Source organism: Sceloporus occidentalis, unplaced genomic scaffold (assembly GCF_023333645.1).
Source record: "Sceloporus occidentalis isolate IW3139 unplaced genomic scaffold, rSceOcc1.0.p SCAF_1, whole genome shotgun sequence".
Classification (NCBI taxonomy): Eukaryota; Metazoa; Chordata; class Lepidosauria; order Squamata; family Phrynosomatidae; genus Sceloporus; species Sceloporus occidentalis.
In genome coordinates this window covers 11167692-11193555 of record NW_028316981.1, presented here as the reverse complement: position 1 = coordinate 11193555, position 25864 = coordinate 11167692, and the positions used below count along the sequence as shown (strand labels likewise).

Here is a 25864-nt window from a genome sequence, read left to right as displayed (position 1 = left end):
TTCCTCCTGGAAAGAAGGCTGAAATGTTGGACAAGTCCTGGAAAAGGAGGACATCTGGACTTTGGGGGAGGCCTTAACCCACCATCACAACCCTTCCTGCCCCCACAAAAAAGCAATGTATTGTTATTTCTCCCCAGATTTGGTTCCCCCAAAACCCCTTAGTCTAGGGGCTGTGAAGGCTATTTTTGTCATGTTTTCAGGCCTCAATTTTAGGCCTTTGTTCAAAAGAGGAAGTGATCAGGCTCTTGTGATTGTTTCTCTATTTGCATCAATATATAACATTTTCATGCAAAAGTAGGGTCCTCTTCTTTTGGCTAGATGTTTCCTTCCCTGAGCAACCATTTAAGCTGCTGTTTTAGATGAATATTTGGTATAGAAATACAGTTCTTTTTCTTGGCTGGAATTTTGAAAGAAAGAGAAAAGGAAGGAAAGAAGGCCCACATCTGTCTCCTCTTCAAAGTATTGATGGTGTAGGGATCATCTCCCTCTGTCTCCTTTTTAAGTTTCTTTTCCCCACCTCCTCAGAAAACTGCCTCAGGGAATGTTTTTCAGGAAAGGACGAAGAAGGGTTTTTGGAGCTGGCAAACAAATACTGTCAGATCTGTTTAAATTACCCTTTCTGATACTACAGACTGAGATTAAGAAGAGGCTTCCAGATCCAGATTCAGAAACTACAGACTGAGATTAAGGGAGGATTCCAGGTCCAGATTTGGAAACTGCAAACTGAGATTAAGAAGAGGATTCCAGGACCAGATTCGGAAACTAGAAACTGAAATTAAGAGAGGATTCCAGGCCTAGATTTGGAACCTACTGAGTGAGATTAAGAGAGGATTCCAGGTCCAGGCTCGAAAACTACAAACAGAGATTAGGAAAAGGATTCTAGGTCCAGGTTTGGAAACTACAGACTGAGATTTAGAAGAGGAGTCCAGGTCCAGAAACTACAAACTCAGATTAAGAAGAGGATTCCAGGTTCAGGTTTGGAAACTACAGACGTGAAATTAAGAAAGGTCCAGGTTCGGAGGTCCAGATTCAAAAACTACAGATTCAAAAACTATAAATTGAGAGAGGATTTGAGGTCCAGATTCGGAAACTACAGACTGAGGTCAAGAGAGGAGTCCAGCAGGATTGTTGAAAGAGGAAGAGAGAAAACCAAAGGACCAAAATGGCCGTGAGAGGAGTAGGCAGGGAGCAAATGCCAAGTGCTGCCCAGGCGTTGTGCTTTGAAGAGTTTCCAAAATGGGATACACCTCATACTATGAATCAGCCATCATGGGTGCAGCTGCCACCAAAATGGCTGGGCCAATGGGCTGATTTTCTGAAGGCCTCCCAGTTCCATCCCCTAACTGGGAAGAAGTCGGAGCCAACTGAACCCCTTTCTTGGGAAGATCCCAAAGCATTCCTGGCTTCTTTTGAGAAAATTGCTGAAGCTTGCCAGTGGCCAAGGGAAGAGTGGGTCTCCCGGCTCTTGCCGTGCCTTAGCGGAGAAGCTGAGGAAGCCTTTAGAAAGCTAGAAGGTGGAGAAAGGATGGACTACGAGAAGGTGAAGGCCACCATCTTGCATGGGGAGGCTATCAAAATGGAAGCACGTCGCCAACGCTTCAGGCATTTCCGTTACGAGATGATAGAAGACCCACAAAGGGTTTATGGCCAGCTCCAGGAGCTTTGCCGCCAGTGGCTGAAGCCAGAGAGATACACTAAGGAGGAGATCCTAGATCTGGTGGTCTTGGAGCAATTCCTGGCCATCCTGCCGCAGGAGATCCAGAACTGGATTGAGGAAGGTGGACCTGAAGGCTGCATCCAGGCTGTGACCTTGGCGGAGGACTTCTTGAGCAGCCATCAAGAGTCCACCTCATGGAAAGTGATGGTGAGGTTGTAATCGCTTAAATATTTACAGAACTAGGTTGCAACTGACTTGGAGCCTTAGCGCATCATTAAACAAACCCAGCAAGCAGACTAAAAGACACTAGTGGTTTTTTTCTCCCTCCGCATCATGACGTCGTTCTCTTTTGTTCTCTTCCAGTTATAAAAGCGTGGGAGAGGTTCATAAAAGTGTCGTAAAAGTGTCCCATTTGCCAAGCTGAAATATCCGTTTGGCAAAAATGACGCTTTTACAATGCTCTCCCACACTTTTACAACCTGAAGAGAATGAGGGTCATGCGGAGGGAGAAAAACATGTCTTTTCATTTGCCTACTGGGTTTGTTTAATGATGCTATTAAAAATGTCCTCCCTTGTTGTTATGCCTCTGTTGTCGTTGTCCTTGTTGCGTGCCTTCAAACTGTATCCTACGTATGGCAACCTTAAGCCAGTGCGGTGTAGTGGTTTGAGTGTTGCACTATAACTCTGGAGACCAGGGTTCGATTCCCAGCTCAGCCACGAAACCCACTGGGTGACACTCTCTCAGCCTCAGGGGAAGGCAATGGCAAACCTCCTCTAAACAAATCTTGCCAAGAAGAATCCATTATAGGTTCATTTTAGGATTGCCATAACGGTTTGAAGGCATGCAACAACAACAGCAAGGGTTAATTTATCATGGGGTTTTCTTAGTAAGCGATCTCAAACAGTATTATTTCTGCAGTGTGTTTTGGACCAAAGATGAAAAACTGGAAAATGTTCCAATTTTAGTATATGTGCTGCTGAAGCAAGCACAACTGGAAAATGTGTGGCCAATGTACATTAGAGCGTGGTCAAGTGGGAAAAGTTATAAATCAGAAAGAAAGAGATAAAGTAAAAGAAACTGCAGCAGCTTGACCTGAATCTGTAGGGAAGGAAAAGATTCTGCCCCTCCTCTCCCCTCCCTGAGTTAATTAAGGGCAAACAAGGGTGCATCTACACTGCAAAATAAATGCAGTTTGACATCGGTTTAACTGCCACAGCTCCATCATACAGAATTCTAGGATTTGGAGTTTTGTTTTTGGAGTTTTGTGAGGCACCAGCACTCATTGGCAGAGACAGTTTGTAAAATTACAGGATTCCATAGGATGGAGCGACAGCACTTAAAGTGGTGTCAAACAGCATTATTTTTACAGTGTAGATGCACCACTAGTTTTGCACTTGAATGCAATTTGCAGTAATGGAAGTAAGCTGAGGACACAGCCGGGAAGTAGAAGGAGGAAGAGAAAGTGGAATAGTTTTAAAACAGCTGAAAAAGTGGGATGATAGAGGATTGACTGGATTTTCCCAGCCAAATCAGAACTTTTGGAAGGTACAATTTGAACAGAGAATGTAGGCATCTAAATGCATAACATATATGCACTTCCCATCCTGCAGATTGAATCTCCTTTGCCATGTCAGGAGCCATTGCAAGACCAGGGCCAGGGATTCTCAGGTGTTGAAGTTCCGGCCCATTCCATTCCGAGGGAGATCTGCGCAGAAGCCAAGCAGAAAGGTGATGGTAGGGACTTTGTCATGTAAAGATTCAGTAGTTATACTCAAAATATCATACAAGAGCAGAGCTTATATAAGCCATCATTGTCTACAGCCAGAATCATCTGTGGTTTCCAAATGTACAAGAAAACCATGGCCTCCTGCTTCTATTTCCAGCCTACTCCGTATTCCCCTTTTTATGATATGTTGGCCTTTACAGGCAGACTATCTCCTGTTAACTCAAATATTGTCCGTTCATGCTTCATGCCCAATCAGGCAAATCATGATTTACAACCCCATTTCAAAATATGGTTTCTCCTTCTAGTTTGCAAGCTGATCACAGGCCAGGAGATTCCAATTTGGGTGCCACGCCAAACCATAGTTTAACATCCCTAGCCACAGTCTGATGTGAGATATGAACTGAGCCAGTTACTGGTGGATCCTCAGTGGTAAGCATTGCTGTAAAAATAGCCATCCTCTATTAGTCTTTTGTCACAGAGCTACATGACGATTGGGGTTGTCTAGGCTGCGTTGTCAGTTCACAGTTCAACTGATGCGTTGGGGGTGAATGCAGCATGTGCCCTGGAAAATGTCTCAGAATCCTCTGTAATGTGCCTAGGACCTGTCAAGAAAAATATACAATGTTGAAAGAGTTCCCAATCCCCAAAAGCTAATTTTTCAGCAATGTGATATATGACAGTGACAGGTGTTGGCCAACGGCTCTTGGGATTCCTGTGCATGATCACAAAGTCTCCCAAATGCTCCCAGACCCTCTATTTCTTTCAATTTTGGGGTCAATTTTCAGGTAATTCCATACACACACCTCAAACCACCCAAATTCAATTTCTTTTACTGTGCCAGGAGCCATCACAAGAAATGGAGCAGGGTTACTCAGATGCAGAAGTTCTATTCCATTCAGAAACCACCTGAAAATGCAGTGTCCCATTCCTTAGTCCTATCCAGGGTTGTCAGACTGGAAACTGTTGAAGGGCTTCTGTGCCTTTAATGGTTTTTTAGAAAGGAGATTTTAGCAGGTTTTACTTTTCAAACCAACCAGGTCTGGCATTTCCAGAAATAAGTATACAATGATGTTACTAAAAAACTCTCTCTTTCTTGTGTCACAAAGCCAGCAGAACAACAACACTACATCTCTCCAATACCACCTATTCCAACAGTGGAGGTCAAAAGGCTGAAGGTGTCCAGACTGAGGTATCCTATCATTTGATAACTTTGCTCTTTTTATTCATCATATAAAAGAAAATACTTAGAATTCACTTTACAGCCACACCTGTTTCTCCAAAAAGTTTGAATCTTGCAGCCTACATCCAGTTAGTCCCAATTAGAGTAGACCCTTTGAATCATTTGGATTTAGATAAGTGTAGGTTTCTCAAGTTAACATTGATTGAATTGGTCTATTGTAACTGGGAGTAACAGTCAACTTTGGCCGGTATATTTTAAGGCATGTTGTGCATTGTTTACACTGGTTTCCCCCTGAATCTGTTAGCATGTAACTTGCCCAAGATCACCCAGTGGGTTTCATGGCTGAGCTGGGCATTGAACCCTGATTTCCAGAGTGGCAGTCCAACCCTCAAACCACTACACCTCATTGGCTCAAGGGCTTGTACAGGACTTAAATCCCAGACTTTTTGCTCTCCAGAGCAGATTCACACTTCTAGACAGTCCCCTACATAAATCTATCCACAACTGAAAAAAACTGGGCTACACATAATCAACAGGAATTGGACTTTGTCTGGAGTTCCAAGTCTAGTTCTGTGCTCTGCACTTTAAAAAAAAATGTATTCAGAGCAGAACTTGGAAAAGTTACTTTTTCAGATCACAACTCCCAGACTCCAAATCCATTCTGGGTGATTTAGTCCAAAATGTAATTTTTCCAAGGGTTCAGAAGAGAATAAATGCTATCAGGAATGTGGGAAATAAGTCACAAGAACTCTCAGATTTCAGACCAGGAATTTTTCCCATTTTCTCTTGCAGATGCCAGAGACTGAATTTGGGGCCTTTAGCTTGCAAAATGTTTGCCCTGTCAGGAAGCTACCAATCTTCCCAAGGACAGATAGCAGCATTACCAAGGAGCTGTGGGGGTGCAGAGCACACTGGGTGACACCCAAGACAGGGGTGTCACCCAGTGAGGTGGTACACCTGGAGGGACAGAAACAGCTACTGGTCCTGTAAGAAAAGGGACTTTCTCATTCACTCAGTAGCTACATGGACTCCAAACTGGCCCTCTGGAGGCTCCAGCACCATCCCCCTCAGAAGCAGCGGCTGCTGGGAGGCCTCTGAAGGCAATTCCAGGGGGGCTGAATTGGCCTGGGTGGTCAGGCAGTGGTGATGAGGGCAAGGGAGTTCAACCCCCCTTCACACCAGGTAACACCAACCTCAGGGACACCACTGAAGCCAAGATTAGTTCTAATGGGCTTTAGTTCCTGTATCAGTCAATATTTGTAGGAGGAATTTCTTGAGGATAAGGGCAATTTGACAGTGGCACCAGTTACTTAGGGGGTAGCTGAGCAGCCATCCGGTTAGGATACCCTTGTGGTTAATTTCCTTCACTGAGCAAAGAAAAGTTTAACTACAACACCTGCAAGGCACATCTGGCTCCATGATTGTTTGATGCTGAATTTGTGGTGCTTTTCCTGTTTTAGGCTGCCATGGACTTGAAGGCTTTGCCTGAGGAAGGACGACCTGTAGTAAATCCCACTCAAAGTCCCATGTACTGGGAAGTTCTTGATGATGAATACAGGCCAGTTGATTTTTCAGGTAAATAACTCAACCACGGGCATGCAACCTTCCCCCACCTCCTGCCAGTGATGTAGACCTAAGTCATTTAACTCAGACTCAAGTTGCACTCAGGTCCCTTCAGTGGTTCGACTTGGACTCCACTTGGCCATAAATGAGGCACTGATTTGACTCACAGCTTGTACATTTTTATATTTTTAGCAACTGACTTGCTGGTCTGACTTCATTCAGAAATAGAAACATGTTAGGTAATGGGCTTGAGATGGAGATTGAGGTCTAATCAGCAGCTTGTCTCCAATGCACTAAAAGCTTTAGAAGAATTCTTCTGCCTCAATTCCATTGCCTAATATATTTGCTGTTCCCTTCCAATAATTACTTTACCTATCTTTGTGCACATCTTCTTGATTTTGTTGTTACTGAAACACAACTCCACTCCACTCTCCCCACCCAACCACTACCTCTTTTTTTGTTGTTAAAGTTGGTTCCCAGACTTGAGACTTGATTGGAAAGTATCTTGCAAGGACTTGACTCTTGACTAGACCTGACTTGAAGATACTAACTTGATATTTGACTTGAGACCTGGAGTAAATGACTTCAATACATCACTGCCTCCTGCAAAAACTTACTCACCTTTGTCCTCTCTCCCAGCATAAGAGACACCCCTCTTCTGCCAATGTCTCATTTCTCTCTCTGTTCCTAAGGAGATTGTCTGATTCCCAAACTAAAGGACTTTCCTTATATGGGACAAGAGGAAATGGTATTCTTCCAAGTCTCTGAGGATGGAGAAACACTCCCAGGTAGGTTCTCAGGTAAGGGATAATGTCATGGAGAACTTTATTCTGGAGGTCTTGGAGGGTGAAGGTACATAAGCAACAGCCCCGCATCAGCTCAGACTGTCTATTCAGTCCAGTGGTTCTTTCAGTCTTTTGCCCTCCGGAATCTTTGATAACCAGCAATACTGTGGCTGGCTCAGGCTTCTGAGATTTAAAACCCAGAACAACTGGAGAACTAGAGGCTGAGAATCACTGACCTAACCCACTTTTGTCTTCTCTAAGGCCGGTGAACTTTCTTCTTCCTCTTGGGAGCAGTTTGCCAGTGACAAAAGGGTAAGGTTGCCATAAAGTCGGCCCTCCATATTCACGGAATCTTTTTTCCACAGATTCATCCATCCACAGCTTGAAAATATTCAAAACAATATGAATTCCAAAAAGCAAACCTTGTTTTTGGCAATTTTTTATATGAAACACCATTTTACCATGCAATTTTATTTAATTGGACTTGAGCATCCACAGATTTTGGTATCCACGGGAGGGTGGGGGGGAGGGGGGCTAGTCCTGGAACCTTATCCCAGCAGATACCAAGGGGCCGCTGTAATTCTTTTCCACAAAACTGTCACAAACATACAGTACATACATACGTACACATATACATATGTGTGTGTGTGGGACTGGATTGGGCAGGTTATTGACACACACTCCCACCCCAAATTGACATTTAACATTGTATGATCACATATTTCAGTAGTGTAAGGATTCTTGTACCATTTGTACTTTTCAGAAGTCTGTATTTGGTCAAAGTGCTTTCGTCCCATCCTCCCCCCCCCCCCCACCACACACACATCAGTTTGTAAAATTCAGTGCAACCCACATTTGCCATGTTGTACTGCATGTCAAGGATGATCCTAATGGATGAGAGTTAATCTACAGTGGGGCCTTGCTATCTGCTGGGGTTTGGATCCAGGAACCCCCCCCCCCCCCCCCCCCCCCCCCCCCCGTGGACAACAAAATCCATGGATGCTCAAGTCCCATTAAACATAGTAGCATAGCAAAATGGTATCCCTTATATAAAACATCAAAATCAAGGTTTGCTATTTGGAATTTATACTTTTTTGGAATATTTTCGAGCCATGTATGCTTGGATCCGTGGATAAAAAATCCATGGATAAGAAAGGCTGACTGTATATAGAGTTAATCTATTATATATAGGTCAGATGACATGGGTCTTTTTCTCCAGCACATTTCCTGAAAATTAAGGCTTATCCCATGCAATGGAAAGTTAACCTGTTACTTAGTTTCATCCTCTATTTGCATTGATTTTCATTAAAGAGAGAGAGACAGAGAAGAAATATGGACCTATTGAGCCAACGTTTGTAAGATCACTCTGCACGCCTGCAATTTTAAATACATGTGCATTATTGCAGGAAGGAGGAATCTGGGAGTTGCTGGATAAACTGGCCATGACACTTTTTACTCCCTTAAATTTGGGATTTTCCTGGTTTTCTGGGATGCATGGCATCCCTACCAAAGCAGTAGGCCCAAAAGTAGATAGCTTCACTTTTTAAAAATCTCTTTCAATCACATATACCTCCAGAGGTATAGCTGCGGGGGTGGGGGGGCAGAATGAGGGTATTACCCCCTAAATAAAAATTGTGTTCCTTCCATTAAATTCTCCTGTAGCCCCCTCACCTGAAATTTTTTTTTAGCATTGCGGATACTGAGATGTTGGAAAAGCATTCACTCCTAAAATGCCTACATTTGCTGTGTTCTCCTTTTCTTGGGAATTTTGCCTGCACCTTTTCTTTCGTATGGTGTTCCTAAATTCAAAGGGATCTTATAGCACCTTTGAGTCTAACTGAGTGAAAGAAGTTATAGCATAAGCTTTCATAAGACTTAGGAGGCGTTCTCACTGGCTTATACTCCGGGTTACAAATCGAATTCAAGGTATAGCATTCCTATTTGAACCCGGATTAACTCTAGAACTGTTCTAGAGTAACCTGCAATCATTCTTACTACGATTTGAATCTGAATCGGGGTTTTTTTTAAAAAAATCCGGGTTAGAGGCTTATAACCCGGAGTAAAAAAATAGAAAGGTCGAGCCTACTATTTTTCCTTGATTCGGGATAGGAATCGGAGTATTTAAATAGGAACAACCAGCCTCTGAATCGGGTTAACTGGATGGGAGGAGCAGAGCGCGATGGCCTGGCTTGGGGGAGTCGCCCTTTCTGTCCTCATCCGTCGTCACCATCGCCATCTTTGCTTCCCTCACCCCTTTGTCCGCGGTGGTCTTTCGATAAGAGATAAGGATTATTAATTTTTTTATTTTTTTAATGGTTTAAAGGCGCTTAATCTCTTCAGAACTTTAAGCGCCTGAAGTCCCGGCCGCTCAAGCGCCTGCATCTGTCAAAGGACTCTTAAAGGCTTCCCCCGGTGGATTGCAAACTCCCTCTGTGTGAGGAGAGCCATTGAACACCATTTGTAATGGAGGAGAGGGTGGATGCACAGCAATCAGGGGGGAAATAGAGCCTTTCCTTCTCTCTTTCCCAAACGGAATCTGGGGAGACATAGGAAACCCTGGATGTGTGTGTGTGTGTGTGTGTGTGTGTGTGTGTGTGTGTGTGTATTCCACTTCAACCCACTGCCTTCTCCTCCTTGATCCGATTTTCCAACCCTGGGCTTTGGATGCAGAGTCTCTAGCCACTTAAACCCACTGCCTTCTCCTCCTTGATCCAATTTTCCAAACACACACACACACACACACACACACAAAGAGAGAGAGAGAGAGAAAGGAGGAGGCTGGGTCCATAAGCCAGCCTGATTCCATGCCCTCCTTTCCCAAGGCATGTCCTCCATTGCTCCCCCCTGTCCAGGAGGACTTCCAAAATGCCCTCTCTCTCCCTTTGTACAGTCCAAAACCACACACTCATTCACGCAGAGTCCATAAGCCAGGCTGCAAAGAGGAGGAGAGAGGCTGGGCCAGGGAGGTGTGTGTGTGTATCCCTTTAAGACGTCTCTCCCAGGGACAGCAAAGCAGCTTGTGTGTGTGTGTTTGCTCGCATTTATATATACACATATGAATGTGTGTGTGTATATATATTAAGGTGAATTATAAAGTAACAACTTTTTTAATTTATGGAAAAAACCTCATCTGTAGTTCAAAACCCACTGTAGAAATAATAAAGTTTGAGACCCCTTCACCTGCCCTGGCTCAGTACTAAGGAATTATGGGAACTGTTGTGTTTGTGAGACATTTATCCTCCTCTGCCAGAGAGTGCTGGTGTCATAATAAACTACCATTCCCAGGATTCCCTAGCACTGAGTTATGGCAGTTAATATGGGGAGACACAGAAGAGGACGAATAAGGCTTCTCCTTGTCTGCGGAGACGCAACAGAAGAGCCTCGGATGCAGCGAAGCAGAAGTGCTTTGGGGAGGCAGTTTTCTCTCTCCCTCTCTTACTTTTGTTATTCATGGGGAAGGATGGTTGAGGGAGAGAGAAAACTGTCTGCCTCCCCAAAGCACTTCTGCTTGGCTGCCTTGGAAGAAAGACCCCAGAGAGGCTGGGGGAAGTTCCTCCAGAGAAGCAGTCATCCTTCTGGCTTGGAGATTTGGGGAGAGATTTTTTGGAGGGGCAGCAGCCAATGAGAATCGTCTGCATCCGAGGCTCTTCTGTTGCGTCTCCGCAGACAAGAAGGAGTCAGGTAGTGGGAACGCAGGTACAGGATACATCGGTGCATGTTCTCCGAATTATTGTGACGTCATGATGACGTTGCTTTGATTGACAGCCGAAACAAGTGAATGTGAACGAAAAAGTAACAGAACCGGTTTAAATATACACCGATTCATCCATGAATGGGAACAAAACCAGTACAATTACAGCAAGTCAAAATAAAATGTTAAGTAAATGGGAACGATGAAGATAAAACGATTTGAAAAGCGGGATAAAACTCGCTGTATTTTGAGTCGCTTTATAATGAACCGCTGTATTTAAAATCGTTGTAAATCACAAGTGAGAACACCCCCTTAGTGTATTTCCTCAGATGCATGGAGAGAACACATGCATGGAGTGTTTCTAAATGCTTAACTGAACATTTAAATTACTGCAATGTTAGAAACCTGGGGACTGAACAAAAAATCATTTGGGAGGGCATAACTTTTGTTTGGAAGGGCAAACCTTCCATTTTGCCTTCCGAGCTAACCCCCTGCTTGCTTGCTTGCTTGTTTCTTGCTCCCTCTTTTCCTCCCTGTCTCCTCTTTTAAAATGTAGGCTTCATCTGCACTACAGAAATAGTGCATTTTGACACCACTTTAACGGTCATGGCTCATTGCTATATAATTACAGCTCTCTAATCAAGAAGGCTAAAATCCTACAAAACTACAAATCTCAGAATTCCAAAGCATTGAGCCATGGCAATTAATGTGATGTCAAACTGCTTCATTTCTGCTGTATGGATGAGGCCTCAGAAAACTTGCTTTTCTGGATTACAGCTACCTAAATCCTACACATTCATGGGGAGTTATAAGTTTTGTAATCAAAACAAATAACTTTCCCAGTTTCTGCTTTTCTTTCATTTGTGGGGGAAGGCATGTACTGTGTCACTTCTCCCAATTATTGTAAATTAGAAAGGTCTCTGTAATTCCCATTTTATGATAAAGAACTGAGGGTGAAGATGATCAGTTTGTCAAAAACCAAGCAAGGAGAGGTGCTGGAGAGGTCAATTCTGAATTCAAGCCTCTCTAATCAAAACCTTGGTTCTCTTTCCAATGGAGAATTTTGAGTCCGGCATAAAAAGAGAACCAGTGTGACGTAGTGGTCTGAGTGTCGGACTACAAGTCTGGGACCAGGGTTCAATTCCCTGCTCAGCCATGAAACCAACTGGATGACCTTGGGCAAGTGACATACTCTCAGCCTCAGGCAAACCTCCTCTGAACAAATCTTGTCGAGTAAACCCCATGATAGATTTACCTTAGGGTTAGCATAAGTTTGAAATGACTTGAAGGTACAGAAGAATATATAAAATATAAAAGTTATCGTTATTGGAAAAGACAGGTGAAAATGGAAAGTAGAAGGAAAAGAAGAAGACTGTATTAGAGATGCATTGATTCAATCAAGGAAGCCATGGCCCTTAGTTTTTAAGCTTTGAACAGAGCTGTAGATGACCAGGACTCTCTCTTTTATAGCACCACCTTAAATGAAGGCTGACTCGGTGTCACAAAACAGCAACGTAAAACAGAAACAATCTGGTGTTTTCTCATCTTCTCATTAGGTAGCAGGACCCTGAATGGAAATGGAAATGAAAATTCTCACCAAGGATGCCCAGAGCAAAGAGACTTGCATCAGGTCATATCAAAGGAATGCCCAGGCAACATTTCTTTAGGTTCTGAGACTTGTGACACGAGGCCCAGATTGACAGGCCAAATGTCACATCAAGGGAAGGAAGAGGGAAAGCCGACTGAGGGCAAGACAGCTGAGGTGTTCCTAGGTAGAAATGCAGCTTTGCAACGAGAAAAGAAATACAGGTGCCCTGAGTATGGGCACAAAACCTATTGCATTTCAGAACTTGCTCAGCACAGACAGAGTCATGTGGGAGAAAAGCTTTATCAGTGCTTTAAGTGCAGGAAGACATTCCGTAGTGCAGCAGCTCTTTATGGACATCTGAGAATCCACAGGTCCAAGGCAGGATCTAAAAGCAGAGAACGGCACCTTGGAGCTGCATCTCCCAGTGAAGGTCAGAGAATGCTTGGAGCTGGGGGTTTCTGGGGCAAGGCTATGTTTTATTCACTCTTGTTACAAAACAGTTTTCAAAAGCACTCAACTGCCCAGAACATTGCAGTGATTAACCAAGAGGCTTCCTAAGCATAGATAAATGTTTCAACCAGACAAACATGCCTACTGGCTATTCCTGTCTTTTTATCAATTCGCCAGAGGTCACTAGCCTGAAAAATACAGTGGGGCCTTGGTGTCTGCTGGGGTTTGGTTCCAGGACACCCCATGGATACCAAAATCGGTGGATGCTCTAGACCCATTATATACAGTGACATAATAAAAAGATTGCTCTTTTACAAAGTGGCAAAATCAAGGTTTGCTTCTAAAAGATGGAGCAGTAAGAGCTCTATACTAAAATATAGAAGAGCGCCTGGTCCTATTTTTGTGGGCTTGTCTGTAAGGGCTTAAAGAAATGGCCCTGCTCTGTTTTGGAACTCACCTGTGCAGACAGTGCACATGGCTGAAATACAAAGAAAATGGCCCCAAACTGCATTCCACAGCTTTGCACCAGAACAAAAAACATCCTGGTTTGCTCCAGTTCAGGCTGGAAAGAGTGAATAGTCAGACCAGTGTGGACCAGAACTGTGCACCAGTGTGGAAATGGGGGAAGGGGTCAGTCAGCTGGCAGAAATGATCAGGAGCAGGTGCCCTGGGCCAGGCAAGCTGCCAACTCCTTTCCAACTGGAAATTGCCATGCAGGCCATAGTACTTTCACTTTTGGGCTCCCACTGGCACCATTGCTGGCCATAATTTTCTTGTCAACCACACAGATGGTCAATGGTACCATTGCCACAGGATGGCCAGGGCATCCATGACCTATTGGAAAAGAGGGAAAGGGGTCTTCTGGGGACAGAGTGGAGACGCTTGACCCAATAACCATATGGGGACAGAATACCATGCAAGAACAACTCCAGGAATCACACTGGAACATCGAGTTGTTTGAGAGATTTGAGGAAGAGATGAATGCCAAGGGGCACCAATGCCAATTGAGGAATGCATGTGTGGCTGTGCTGAGTATATCCCATTCCATAACTGACAACTAGTGCATAGCATCACACATGTGCTATGATTCTGTAATGGATACACCGTTCTTATGCTAGGCATGATGGAGGGCATGACAGAGGATGTGCTGATGCACCCATCCTACTGCTAACTGTATACTTTCACTCTGACCAGGCTAACGGCTGATTGAGACAAGGGAAGCGATTGGCTGCCCTGCGGCTAATGCAGCATGTGTTTGGGGCAAAACGGGGGGGGGGGGGGGATGGAATGGAATGGTCTGGCTTGCAGCAGCGAATGCTCCATTTTGGTGGGTCCATTTTTACAGCAGGAGGGGTGGTGTGGATTGTGTGTCAGTTGTCTGCCTGTTGTTGGAGCCACTGCTACAGCCGACATATTCTCCCCATCAATTAGGAAACCCTAGGGGTGAGCCGCCTTTTCCTTTCTTTCAGCCTTTGGCTCTGACCACCCCTGTAATGAAGATTTCTAAGAATTTATTTGAAATTTGGCCCCCAGGCTGAAAGAGGTTTGGGGGTGGTTATTGTTGTGCCTTCAAGTCATTTCTGACTTATGGCAACCTTAAGGTAAAATGATTATGTTTTTTTCTTGGCAAGATTTGTACAGAGGAAGTTTGCCATTCCCTACCCCTCAGGTTGAGAGAGCGTCTCTTGCCCAAGGTTACCCAGTAGGTTTCATGGCTGAGGCGGGAATCAAAAACCAGTCTCCAGAGTCTCAGTTCCAATGCTCAAACCACTACCCTCCCTCTAACTGAAGATATAGCTGTGTTAGCCTGTAGGATCAATGCGAAGAGAGATCTTATAGCTCCTTTGAGACTAACTGAAAGAAAGAAATTGGCAGTATGAGCTTTTGTAGACTTCAACCAAGTACATCTAAGGAAGTACAGTATGCCCGCATCATACGTGGGCGCCCCTTACACGGCTTCCAGCATATTCTGTTACCAGGCTAGTCCTTAAATACAATCCCATCCTTATTGATGTTTCTTTGTTGTCTGTTTTATTGAATCATTTCCTGTATTGCTATGTATTTTATATGTATTATCCTTCTAGAAAGGCCCCTTCCCCTCCACCACTCCCTTTTGTGTCGTGTCTTTTTAGATTGTAAGCCTGAGGGCAGGGAACCGTCCAATTAAAAAGATTGTATGTACAGCGCTGTGTAAATTTACAGCGCTTTATAAATAAAGGTTAATAATAATAATAATTATTATTATTATTGGATACACCTTTTTAGTAGATGTTAGCATTGGAGTGGGGTGGGGATTGGTTTTTTCTTATTAATTAACTGATTCAATATTGTTATAGCCAAATCCTGAGATAATATTTTTCTCTCTGTCCACTTGTCCCTCCCAGCAGGTCATGAGGAGCAAAATAAGTTCACAGAGGACTATCATCAGCAAAGAAGAAAAAAGCCAGAGAATGTATGCAGCAGATTGCTTCTTAAAATGCCACAAGATAAAATGGCCACAATTCATGAGCCAGGACATGGATCTGAAACACAACAAGGAAAAGAAACAGTGGAGACTCCATGTGAACCTATCATGCTTTCAGAAAGTCAGGCCTCTTCTGTGAGGGAAACAGCAACTCAGGCCTGGGTGAAGAAGTTGCTGTATTCCCAGCGTGACAAAACATGTCCCAGCAAAGCAGAGTTCCAAATGGAAGATTCTCCTTACAGAAGGAAGATGTTTTTTAAATGCTCCCTGTGTGCTGAAATCTTCACGAACAAGGTCAGTCTTGATGATCACCAGGTTGTCCACAGAGGAGCCAAGCCTTATGAATGCCCGATATGTAGGAAAAAATGTAGCCGGATGAATGGGCTCATGAAACACCTGAAAATCCATACCAGGGAGAAACCATTGGAGTGCTCTAAATAAAGGAGGAACCTCTGGTGGAAAATCAGGTTGAGTTCTCATCAGGAAACTCATCAAGAAAGATCTCAACAAGGAACAAACATGATTCAAAACCCGAAAACCCAGAGACTGTAGGATTTCCTTTTGAGAATCTGGTGTTTTGTTTTGTTTTTAAGTTTTCTTAGCATTACTTAACTTTTTAAGAATTTAACAATCCACAGGAGAAAAATATCCAGAAAGCCGAAACTAGGGTGCATCCAATGGTATCCACATAATAAACAAAAGACACATCTCAGAATGCTCAAAATATGGTCATTTTATTGGTAGAAATCTCCAGAAATTACAAGAATGTTTCATTGATATCATTGATACAGAAATGGTTTTGATGGATCACATTGGAGAATCCACTCAGGGATGAAATCGTATGAATGTATTGAAGGATGAGAAAACTGTTATCAGGGACTCTCCAGCACTAGATTTCAACCAAAAGACACATCAATTTTGCTAAAAGTCTTCTCCACTTACCTATCTGGCTTCTTTCTCACTGTCCCTTCTTTATTTTACTCTGGTATTTCTAATACTGGGAGTCAACCCTATGGAGGATTGGACTACAACTCCCAAAACCAATCCCACTTAGCATGGCCAGTAGCCATGCTGGCTAGGAGGGGGAGGAAGTGGTTGTGGGAGTTGCAGTCTGAAAAAAAGGGAACTGTTTCAAACTTGGGTGTCACTTTGGCTTGACACCCCAGTTTGCTCTGCTTGCTCCAGTGACAACAGAAATGGTTGAAATGTGGAGACTTCTAGACCTTAGCTGCAGTGCAGAATGAATGCAGTCTGACACTAATTTAACTGCCATGGCTCACTGCTATAGAATCCTTGGATTTATACCACACAAAACTACAAATCTCAGGATCCCATAGATTGAGCCATGGCAGTTAAAGCGATATCAAACTGCATATTTCTGCAGTGCAGATTCAGTCCTAATCTTCCCATTCTGGGAGGTAGGAAATTCATCTATTTTGGAGGATTGGTGTGTACTGCCCTAACGGAGAAAGGAATGGGGCAGAATCTTTGGACTGGATCCCATCTTGGCAGACTTTTGAGGAAACATTTCCTCTAGCCACCAGCTGGGATACTTGTCCTTCACCAGTCCTTCCTTCTGCAGCCTTCAACACCATATTCCATGCTCTTCTGGATGGTTGTATGGATGGTGGCTTCCTTGGGCTGCAGGGGTGGTTCAGAATTGGATGCCATGACTTGCAGAAGACACAGGTGCCCCTCCAGATGGGTGGCACCATGACTCTTTCCCAGGATAATATCTCAAGGGATAATATCCCATTCCTTTCTCTTTCCCACAATTGTTTTCTTGAAGATAGTTCCTTCACATGGAGGGAATACTCCCAAGTGATCATGAGATAGACCATGTTACTTGTTCTGATGTAAGAACTGCAAATTGTTCATCCAAAGGAAAGCCTTTTGCTAAACATGGATCGAGGAGACTTTGGCCCTCACCATGTTATTGGACTCAATCTCCTGTCCAGCAGAGATGGTATTGTCAGTAGTTATGGATGATGGGTCATCTACTCAAGCAACATTGGGAGGGCCAGATGTCAGTGAATTTCAATGCTTTCTGTTCACATGTGGTTGCAGGGTGGTGGTGCTAAATGAATTTTTATCTGTTTAAAAATGTGCTGACAAGTTTGAAAATCAATGGCGGTGGCATTTTTTTACTTTAATAAGCATCTTTAGGATTACTACATCTGGCTCATAAGGAAACATTTAGGGAATGAAGTGACACCCCATTCACAACATGGCTTAAAATGCTTCCGGGCTTTGTTATCTCAAGCTGCTCCCTCAGATTCAAAATCAACCAGTGCGCACATTTTGCAGATGTTATGCTGATTTCTTCAAAGGAGCGAGGCCTTTTTAGTGTTAGCCCCGGGATGCTGAGATACTCTCTAAAGAAAGTTTGTTGATTTTTTCTACAGTACTGTTTTGTTCTGCTTTTGGAAAATTAACCGTCACTGTTGTTGCCGATGCACTGTTCCACCTTTCATTGATTGTGTAATATTTCTTACTGCTTTGGAACAACAGTTGAAACAGAGAATACATGTTTAATAAACTATGTACACTGCACAAACCAATCCTGAAGTCTGTCTTAATTTGACAGACATGGGTTCTCCAAATGCACGTTTGCTGGTTAATACAAATGGATGGATGGCATTTGTAGGGGAGAACAGAGAGCTGAAAATATGAGGTTTTACTCTTCCCATGCCTGCCAGTGCTCCTCTATGAGTCGCTCCCCTCTGCAGGTCTTTCCGGGCCTTAGCATTATTTATTTAATATCTCATGTTTTTCCCAGCTTTGAAACCAAAGTGGCTTCTTGTTGTGTGCCATCCAACCATTTCTGACTTATGGAAACTCTACTATGGGGTTTCTTGGCAAGATTTGTTTAGAGGTCTACTTTTACTCTAAGGCTGAGAGAGAGTGACTTGTCCAAGGTCACCCAGTGCGTTTCCATGGCTGGGCAGTGATTTTAATCCTGGTATTCTGGGTCATAGTCCAATACTATATCACACTGGCTCTCAGCATTACTTACTGGCTGAAAATATCAAAGACTTGGCACTACTGAAAAAAGTAAAGGAGGAAAATCAAAAAGCAGAGGCATAGTTGAATATTAAGAAAACAAAAATAATGACCACATGGTATTTGTTTAACATTAAAAGTAGGTGACAAATACTTTGAAACAGTGAAGAATATTCTATACCTTGGTTCAGTCATCAATCAAAAAGAAGGCTATAGTCAAGAAATGAGAAGAAGGCTAAGACTTGGAAAGGTAGCCACAGAGGAATGGTAAAGTTGTTGTTGTTAACTGCCCTCGAGTCGATCACAACTCATGGCGACCCTGTGGATGAGACATCTCCAAGGTTCTCTACCTACCTTCCACTACTCTGCTTAGGTCCTGTAAATCCACTTTCCTCAGTGTAAAGGCGTATTGTTAAACACCAAACTCAGAATCATCCTGGCTATTGTATTTACAATTTCTATATCTGGTTTTGAAAGATGAACAGTGAAGAAAGCTGACAGGAAGAAAATCAACCCCAGCAAAAGTGGAAGGAGCACTGTATTGTTAAATAGGTATTCACAAGTACCTGACTTTCCAGATTAATCTTTTCCCAGCAGAGAAGGGGGCCGGTCATCCTGACATTGGGTTACTCCGCCTGCGAAGGCTCCTGTAGGCAGGACAAAGAAAATTAAATAACAAAGGCCAGGGGCCTGACCGCACCACCGTGGGCGGAGTGACCCCTAGGAATCTTCAGTCTGCTTCCTGCCTTGCTCCAAGTAGGACGCTTCCAAACTTTTCCCAGATTAGCTCCCCCAGACTTGCCTGGCTTGGATCCCTTCTTTCTCTCTCTTTTTCTTACTCCTTTAAAAAAAAAAAAAAGCCTCTCTTTCTTTCCTCTCTACCCCTTTTTTCTCCTCCTTGTCCTTCCCCCCTCCTCCATGGCGAGCGGGGAAGAGGCCAGAGCACAGGGCAAGCTAGCCTCCACCCAGTCCGGGCCTGCCCCGGCTTTGCCGGATGCCTGCCCACGGACCGCGGCCATGGAAGCCGGCCAAGGGGTGGAGGCGCGGCCGCACCGGGCGGAGGCTGCTGCCTCTCAACCCGCTGCTGGGGCCGGGGCTCCCCATCCGACCCGGTCAGGGTTGGCCCAGGGTGAGCCTGCATCGCCGCCGGACGATCAGGGGGACGAGGTAAGCCACCCTGCCCCACGGGTGCTCCGCTGGCCCCGTTCCCCCTCACGACCAGCTCCAAAGGGTTCCCAAGCGGCCCCACTAGGGGAGGGAGAGCCCGGGGGAGCGCCAGGGTGGGGGAGCGGGCCCTTGATGTCCCCGTTTTGCCCCCCCTTCTTCGGTTGGTCGGGGCCCTTCTTCCAGGCCCCTTCCATGCCCTCCGCTCCGCCGCCGGGCACGAGCGACCGGGAGGGTTTTTATGGGCCTCAATGGGGTTTCCCCTGGCTTGCGGCTCCCGGCCCAGGGTGTTTCCCCGCCGGAGGGGCCGGCACACCACCCCCAGACCGCGGCGCCAGGCCGCGCTATGGCGCGGTTGCCGCTGGGGGCCATCACCTCGGCCACGTGGGCCGCGATGGCGGCGGCCATCTTGGCCACGTGGGCCTCTATGGGGGCGGCCATCTTGACCCAGAGGTCAGACCAGACGCCGACCATGCCCCACGTGACCCACTAGGGGCGTCGCGGGACCGCGCAGCGGCCACAGGCAGCGGCCGCGGCGATGCACTGGGCTTGAATGGCGGAGGCCATCCCAGCGATCCCAAGAGGCGCCGGTCCTCTTCTTCCCAGGACAGGCGATCAGACAGCCGCTCCTGCTCCAGTGACCCTCCCCCCCATGAGCCCCCACTAGGCCGAGGCTTAAGGAGGGATAGAGGGGACGTGGCCCCTAGTAACCGCTCCGACCCCCGATCCCTGCAACGCCCCGCATCTCCGGGATCTGGGCAAGGTGATTGCTCTGATTCAGGTTCTGAATCGGATCATTCTTATCATCCTCCTGCTAAGAGAGCTAGATATACCAGGCAGTTCTCCAAGCGAAAGAGGGTCCCATCCCAATCCTCGGAGGACGGGGGGGTCCCCGCGGCCCCAGAGTCCGAAGTTTCCGAGTCTGAAGAAGGTGAACTCTCTGAAGAAGAGGGTGATGAGTCCAGGGACGCCCCCATGTCCTCTCGCCTCCTTAGACCAGAGGACTACCCCCTCCTTATAAAGAAAACCATTAAGACCCTTGGCATCGCACTGCCATCTAGTGAGACCCCTAACATGGACTTAGACCTTCCCAGGGTGGGGGAAGAGCTCTTCCCTGTCACAACCTCCTCAGTCCAAGAGCTCGCTTGTCCTTACAATATTATGCAAATCATTAGAGACGAATGGAACAAGCCAGCATCATCTAGGCCCAACCATAGCGCCATTCGAAAGCATTATATTCTCCAGCGGGGTGTGATGGATAGCCTCAAGGTCCCCCTTGTTGACGCTCCGGTGTCAGCCTTGGTTTCTTCCGCCGTGTTTACTAGGGATGGCGAGGATACCCTCAGAAATCCAGAGGGTAGGAGGGCAGAGGGAGCGCTCAAAAAAGCCCACGAAGCTATCTCCACAGCCATTAGGGCGGCGACCACTGTCTCCTTGGTAATGCGCGCTTCCCTCCAGTGGTCCAAGGAGCTGCTGGAGCTCCTCCCACACGCAGACACCAAGACCAGACAAACTATTAACAAAATCTCTAAGGCCTTGGCCCTGGGGGCCGATGGCACTCTAGACACCATTCAGCAATGTGCCAGGGCACAGGCGGCAGCTGTTGCAGTCAGACGGCAGTTCTGGCTAAAAAACTGGCAGGTAGATTCCAGATCAAAGCAAAATCTGGCTTTCACCCCTTTTTTGGGAACCAAACTATTTGGAGAGTCCCTCGACCCAGTGTTAGTGGAGGGCAAAGATAAGAAGAAAGCCTTACCCTCAGCAAAAAAGAGAGAAGACAAAAGACAGTTCAGAAAATCTTCCTCCTTTCGATCTTCACGCCCCTTCTTTCCTTCCAACTCCTTTCAAGCCAGGGAGTCTAGGCCTCACAGGCCCCGCTGGGGGGACTCTAAGTCCAACAAACAGGGCCGATCCACCTTCCCCTCGAAAGGCGGGGGGGGTTCCAACCAGCAAAGGAGCCAACAAGCATGACGGGGTCCCTCCAGTAGGAGGTCGCCTTCAGGGATTCGCAAGAGTTTGGGAGGGCTCCACAACAGACAGATGGGTTCTCGACACCGTCCGCGACGGATACAGGCTAGAATTTCTCCATACGCCTCGAGACTTCTTCATCCCTTCTCCCAAGTCCAGCGATCCCGAAAAACACCGCCTCCTACTGGAAGCCATCGACCGCCTGGTCGCCGTCAACGCCATCGAGCCGGTTCCAAAAGACCAAAGGGGCATCGGCTGTTATTCTACTTTCTTCCTGGTGCCCAAAAAGAACGGGACCTGGAGGGCCATTCTGAACTTGAGACCACTCAACCGATTCATACGCAAGAAGAAGTTCAGGATGGAGACCCTCAAGACTATCCTGGACAGTCTTCAGCCCAACGACTTTCTGTCCTCTATAGACCTCCAGGATGCTTATCTCCATATTTTAATCCACCCCTCCTCCCGTCGTTTTCTGCGATTCAGATATGGCAGGCGCCATTTCCAATTCAGGTCACTTCCCTTTGGCCTCTCGTCCGCTCCCAGGGTTTTCACCAAAGTCATGGTGGCTCTGGTTGCTCATTGGAGGACCCAGCTCATCCACGTTCACCCATACTTGGACGACCTACTAATCAGGGCCCCATCTGTTCAACAGGCCATGCAAGACACTGCCAGGGTCCTCAGATCATTGGAGGACCACGGATTTCTGGTCAACCTGGACAAGAGCTCCATTCAGCCCAGTCAACAGATCATCCACCTGGGATCTCAGATAGACACTCACTCGGGGACGGTCTGCCTGACTCCAGAGCGGACCTCGACCATTCACAAGACAGTCCGGAGGGCTCTCAGGACACCCCGGGCCAGCCTACAGCTTCTCTCTCGCCTACTGGGGCTGATGATAGCAGCTATCGAATGCCTACCCTGGGCGAGGTTCCACGCCAGACCTCTTCAATGGCTTCTTCTCCCACACCAACGGGCCATCGCCCAAAGGAGTCACCGCAAGATACGGATACACGACCAGGTTCGACAGTCTCTCGGGTGGTGGATATCCCAGGCAGTCTCCAAGGGCCGGCCCATCTGGGAGACAGAGAGGATCCAGATTACCACAGATGCCAGCCTCCGAGGCTGGGGAGCCCACTGCGGGTCCCAACTGACCCAGGGACGATGGTCCCCGGAAGAACAGTCCCACAGCATCAATTGGCTGGAACTTCGAGCGATACGGCTAGCCCTCCAATCCTTCAAAAGGCTCATTCGTCACAAGGCTGTCCTTATACGAACCGACAACATTACTGCCAAGGCACACGTCAACCGCCAGGGCGGAACAAGATCACGAACTCTGATGAAGGAGGCCCAGCTGCTGTTAACTTGGGCAGAGACCAACCTGCTGTCTCTACACGCAGAACATCTACAGGGTCTACTAAACTCCAAGGCCGATTGGCTAAGCCGAACAGATATCGATCAAGGAGAATGGAGCCTACATCCAGAGGTGTTCCAAACCATAGTGGAGGTCTTCCGACCACCGATAATGGACCTGTTCGCCTCACCCATCAACGCCAAGACTCCCAGGTTCCTCTCGAGGTTCAAGACACAAGGGGCAGAGGACTTCGATGCACTGACGTGCCGCTGGCCGGAGGGGCTCCTGTATGCCTTCCCTCCAGTAGCGCTGTTGACAAAGCTTCTGTCCAAAGTCCGAATGACCGGAGCGGTGGTCATCCTGATAGCCCCAGCTTGGCCCAGGCGTCCGTGGTTCTCAGAGCTTCTCAGACTGTCAACACAAAACCTTCCTCTCCCAACCAGACCGGATCTGTTGTCGCAGGGTCAAGTCTACCATCCAGACCCGACCTGGCTTCAGCTTCACGCCTGGAAATTGAGAGGAACATGCTAACCAAGTATGGCTATTCCTCCGAGGTGATCGAGTCGATCCTGGCATCTAGACGCCAGTCTACCATCAAGATTTACGAATACACCTTCACAGCTTTCAAGAGATGGTGTAAAATCAAAAAGAAGGACTTCATTCGGGTCACGGTCTCCACACTCCTACAGTTCCTTCAGGATGGAATCAGCCAAGGCCTCCGACCTAACACAGTAAAGAGACAGGTGGCTGCGATTACCTCCATCCTTCCACATGACCAGGCGGCTCGGATCTCCCATCACCCTCACGTCAAGAGGCTACTCAAGGGAGCCTCCAACAGATCACCCCCGACTAGACACCGCTTCCCCTCATGGAACCTCCACACGGTTCTCAAAGCCTTGACGATTCAGCCCTTCGAACCGATGAGAGAGGCTTCCCTAAAACTTCTCACCTTTAAAACTCTCTTTTTGACGGCAGTGACATCTGCCCGACGAGTCTCGGAGATCGGGGCTCTGTCAGTGAGAAGCGAACTGTGCATCATCCGGCCCGGCTCAGTTCTGCTGAGACCAGATCCAACCTTCATCCCCAAGGTGAACTCGGTTTTCCATTCTTCTCAAGACATCGTCCTGCCTTCCTTTTGCCCCAGGCCAAAAAACGACCTTGAAAGGATTTGGCACACCTTAGACGTGCGCAGAGCCATCAAGTTCTACCTCAAGAGGACAGCAGTTTTTAGAAAAACCGAGGCTCTCTTTGTTTCCTTCCAACCGAGATCCAAGGGCAAGAAGGTCTCGCTGTCGACGCTCTCCAGGTGGATCAAACAATGCATCATCACAAGCTACAAGACTATGGACCTGCCTCCTCCTAAGGGCATCACGGCCCATTCCACCAGAAGTGCTGCCACTTCAGCGGCTTTTTCCACTAATGCGCCACTCGCCGAGATTTGCAGGGCGGCCACATGGAAGACTCCGTCCACGTTCATTAGACACTACAAGCTAGACGTCTTTCAATCAGCAGAGGCAGCTTTTGGTCGTAGAGTCCTTCAACAGATACTCCCACAGTCACCCCAGGCGCCAGCAGGCCCACCCTAAAGGGGTCAGCGCTTTTCTAAATCCCAATGTCAGGATGACCGGCCCCCTTCTCTGCTGGGAAATGGAACGTTAGTCCTTACCTGAGATACGTCCTTTTCCAGCAGAGAAGGTCCGGTCATCCTCCCCACCCCTCTTCCTGCGGACGCCTGGAAACAGATGACTGGGGTGTGGATCAAGACGTTGACTGTTATTCTTTCTCTAGATCTCCTGAGCCAGCCCAGTCTGGTCGCATATTATGTCTGGAGGCCACTGAGTGTTTAACGAGGCTGGTCATTGACTGAAGATTCCTAGGGGTCACTCCGCCCACGGTGGTGCGGTCAGGCCCCTGGCCTTTGTTATTTAATTTTCTTTGTCCTGCCTACAGGAGCCTTCGCAGGCGGAGTAACCCAATGTCAGGATGACCGGACCTTCTCTGCTGGAAAAGGACGTATCTCAGGTAAGGACTAACGTTCCATTTTGTGTGTCTATAAAGCCACACATATACAGTTGACCTTCAACGGGTTTTTTATCCACGGATTTAAGCATCCACGACTTGAAAACATTCAAAAAGAAGTATAAATTCCAAATAGCAAAGCTTGATTTTGCCATTTTATATAAGGGACACTATTTTGCTATGTCATTATATTTAATGGGACACGAGCATCCACGGATTTTGTTATCCATGGGGGATCCTGGAACCAAACCCGGCGAATAACAAGGAAGCACTATACCACACACACACACACACACAGAGAGACAGAGAGAGTCCTCTCTGTTAACTTCCAACCAACTACTCCAACGTCTTCTCCAAACAACTCTCCAAACTAATCCAACTAACCCACATGTGACCAGTTACTTCGTCCATTTATACAGGAGGTTGGCTCTGAGTTATTAATCACAAGATAACATGATGAAAGCTTGCTGCAACTTTGCCTCATGCCACGTGCTCCTGACTCCACAGTCTGTGGTTGTCCCACAGAATATGTGTCACCTGTCAATCAAAATATTTTTCTATTGTTTCACGCATAATTACTCCAGCAATACTAATGCTTGATATTAATGCACCCACCTTGAATCCCATTGTGGGAGAAAGGTGGGATATAAATAAATCATAAATAGTGGTTGTTTGTTGTTGTGTGCCTTCAAGTTGTTTCCGACTGATGGCGACCCTAAGGCGACTCTATCATGGGGTTTTCTTGGCAAGTTTCTTCAGAGGGAGTTTGCCATTGCCATCCTCTGAGGCTGAGAGAATGTAACTTAACCAAGGTCACCCAGTGGGTTTCTATGGTTAAGCCAGGATTCAAATCCTGGTCTCTGGAGTCGTAGTCAAATGCTCAAACCAGTATGCCATGTTGGGTCTCAGATATCCCGCAGGAAGAGTGCAGGGTATGCTAACACTTTGAACTCGTAAAAAGCCAAATAAATTAGTCTTGCATTGTTGCCAACAAGCCTCTAAGATATTCCCTGGAATGTTTTACCAAAATCCCAAATCCCGGAATCCACCAATATTTACTGGAATATTCAGTCAAAATCCCCAGAAAGAAATTAATTAAATTCCCCGGATTTTGGGGAAATTGGCAACGCTGCTTGGAGCAAATCAAGCCTAAATTCTCATTAGAGGCAAAGATGACCAAACTGAGGCTCTTGTACTTTGGGACTGGCCGACTGCAAAAGATGACAATGCATAGTAAGTGGAAAGGGATAGAAA

At 46.4% G+C, this 25864-nt stretch overlaps 2 protein-coding genes across 8 annotated transcripts; both read left to right on the top strand.

The window, feature by feature from the left end:
- Positions 1 to 465: 465 nt before the first annotated feature.
- Positions 466 to 17621, top strand: LOC149320725 (zinc finger protein 18-like). Of its 7 annotated transcripts, none has more exons than XM_089504066.1 (7): positions 466 to 1864; positions 3269 to 3386; positions 4491 to 4573; positions 6025 to 6139; positions 6820 to 6919; positions 12164 to 12621; positions 15026 to 17621. In XM_089504066.1, the coding sequence occupies exons 1-7, from the start codon at positions 1163 to 1165 to the stop codon at positions 15544 to 15546; spliced, it is 2097 nt and encodes a 698-aa protein (XP_089360192.1). In that variant the 5' UTR covers positions 466 to 1162; the 3' UTR covers positions 15547 to 17621. The 7 variants fall into 7 exon arrangements, with proteins under 7 accessions (XP_089360192.1, XP_089360184.1, XP_089360176.1 ...); XM_089504058.1 differs by having other exon boundaries at positions 3269 to 3392; positions 15029 to 17621; XM_089504050.1 differs by having other exon boundaries at positions 3269 to 3392.
- A 1405-nt stretch (positions 17622 to 19026) lies between these two features.
- Positions 19027 to 21771, top strand: LOC149320724 (uncharacterized). Its single transcript, XM_089500210.1, has one exon. The coding sequence runs from the start codon at positions 19027 to 19029 to the stop codon at positions 21241 to 21243; it is 2217 nt and encodes a 738-aa protein (XP_089356336.1). The 3' UTR covers positions 21244 to 21771.
- Positions 21772 to 25864: the final 4093 nt, after the last annotated feature.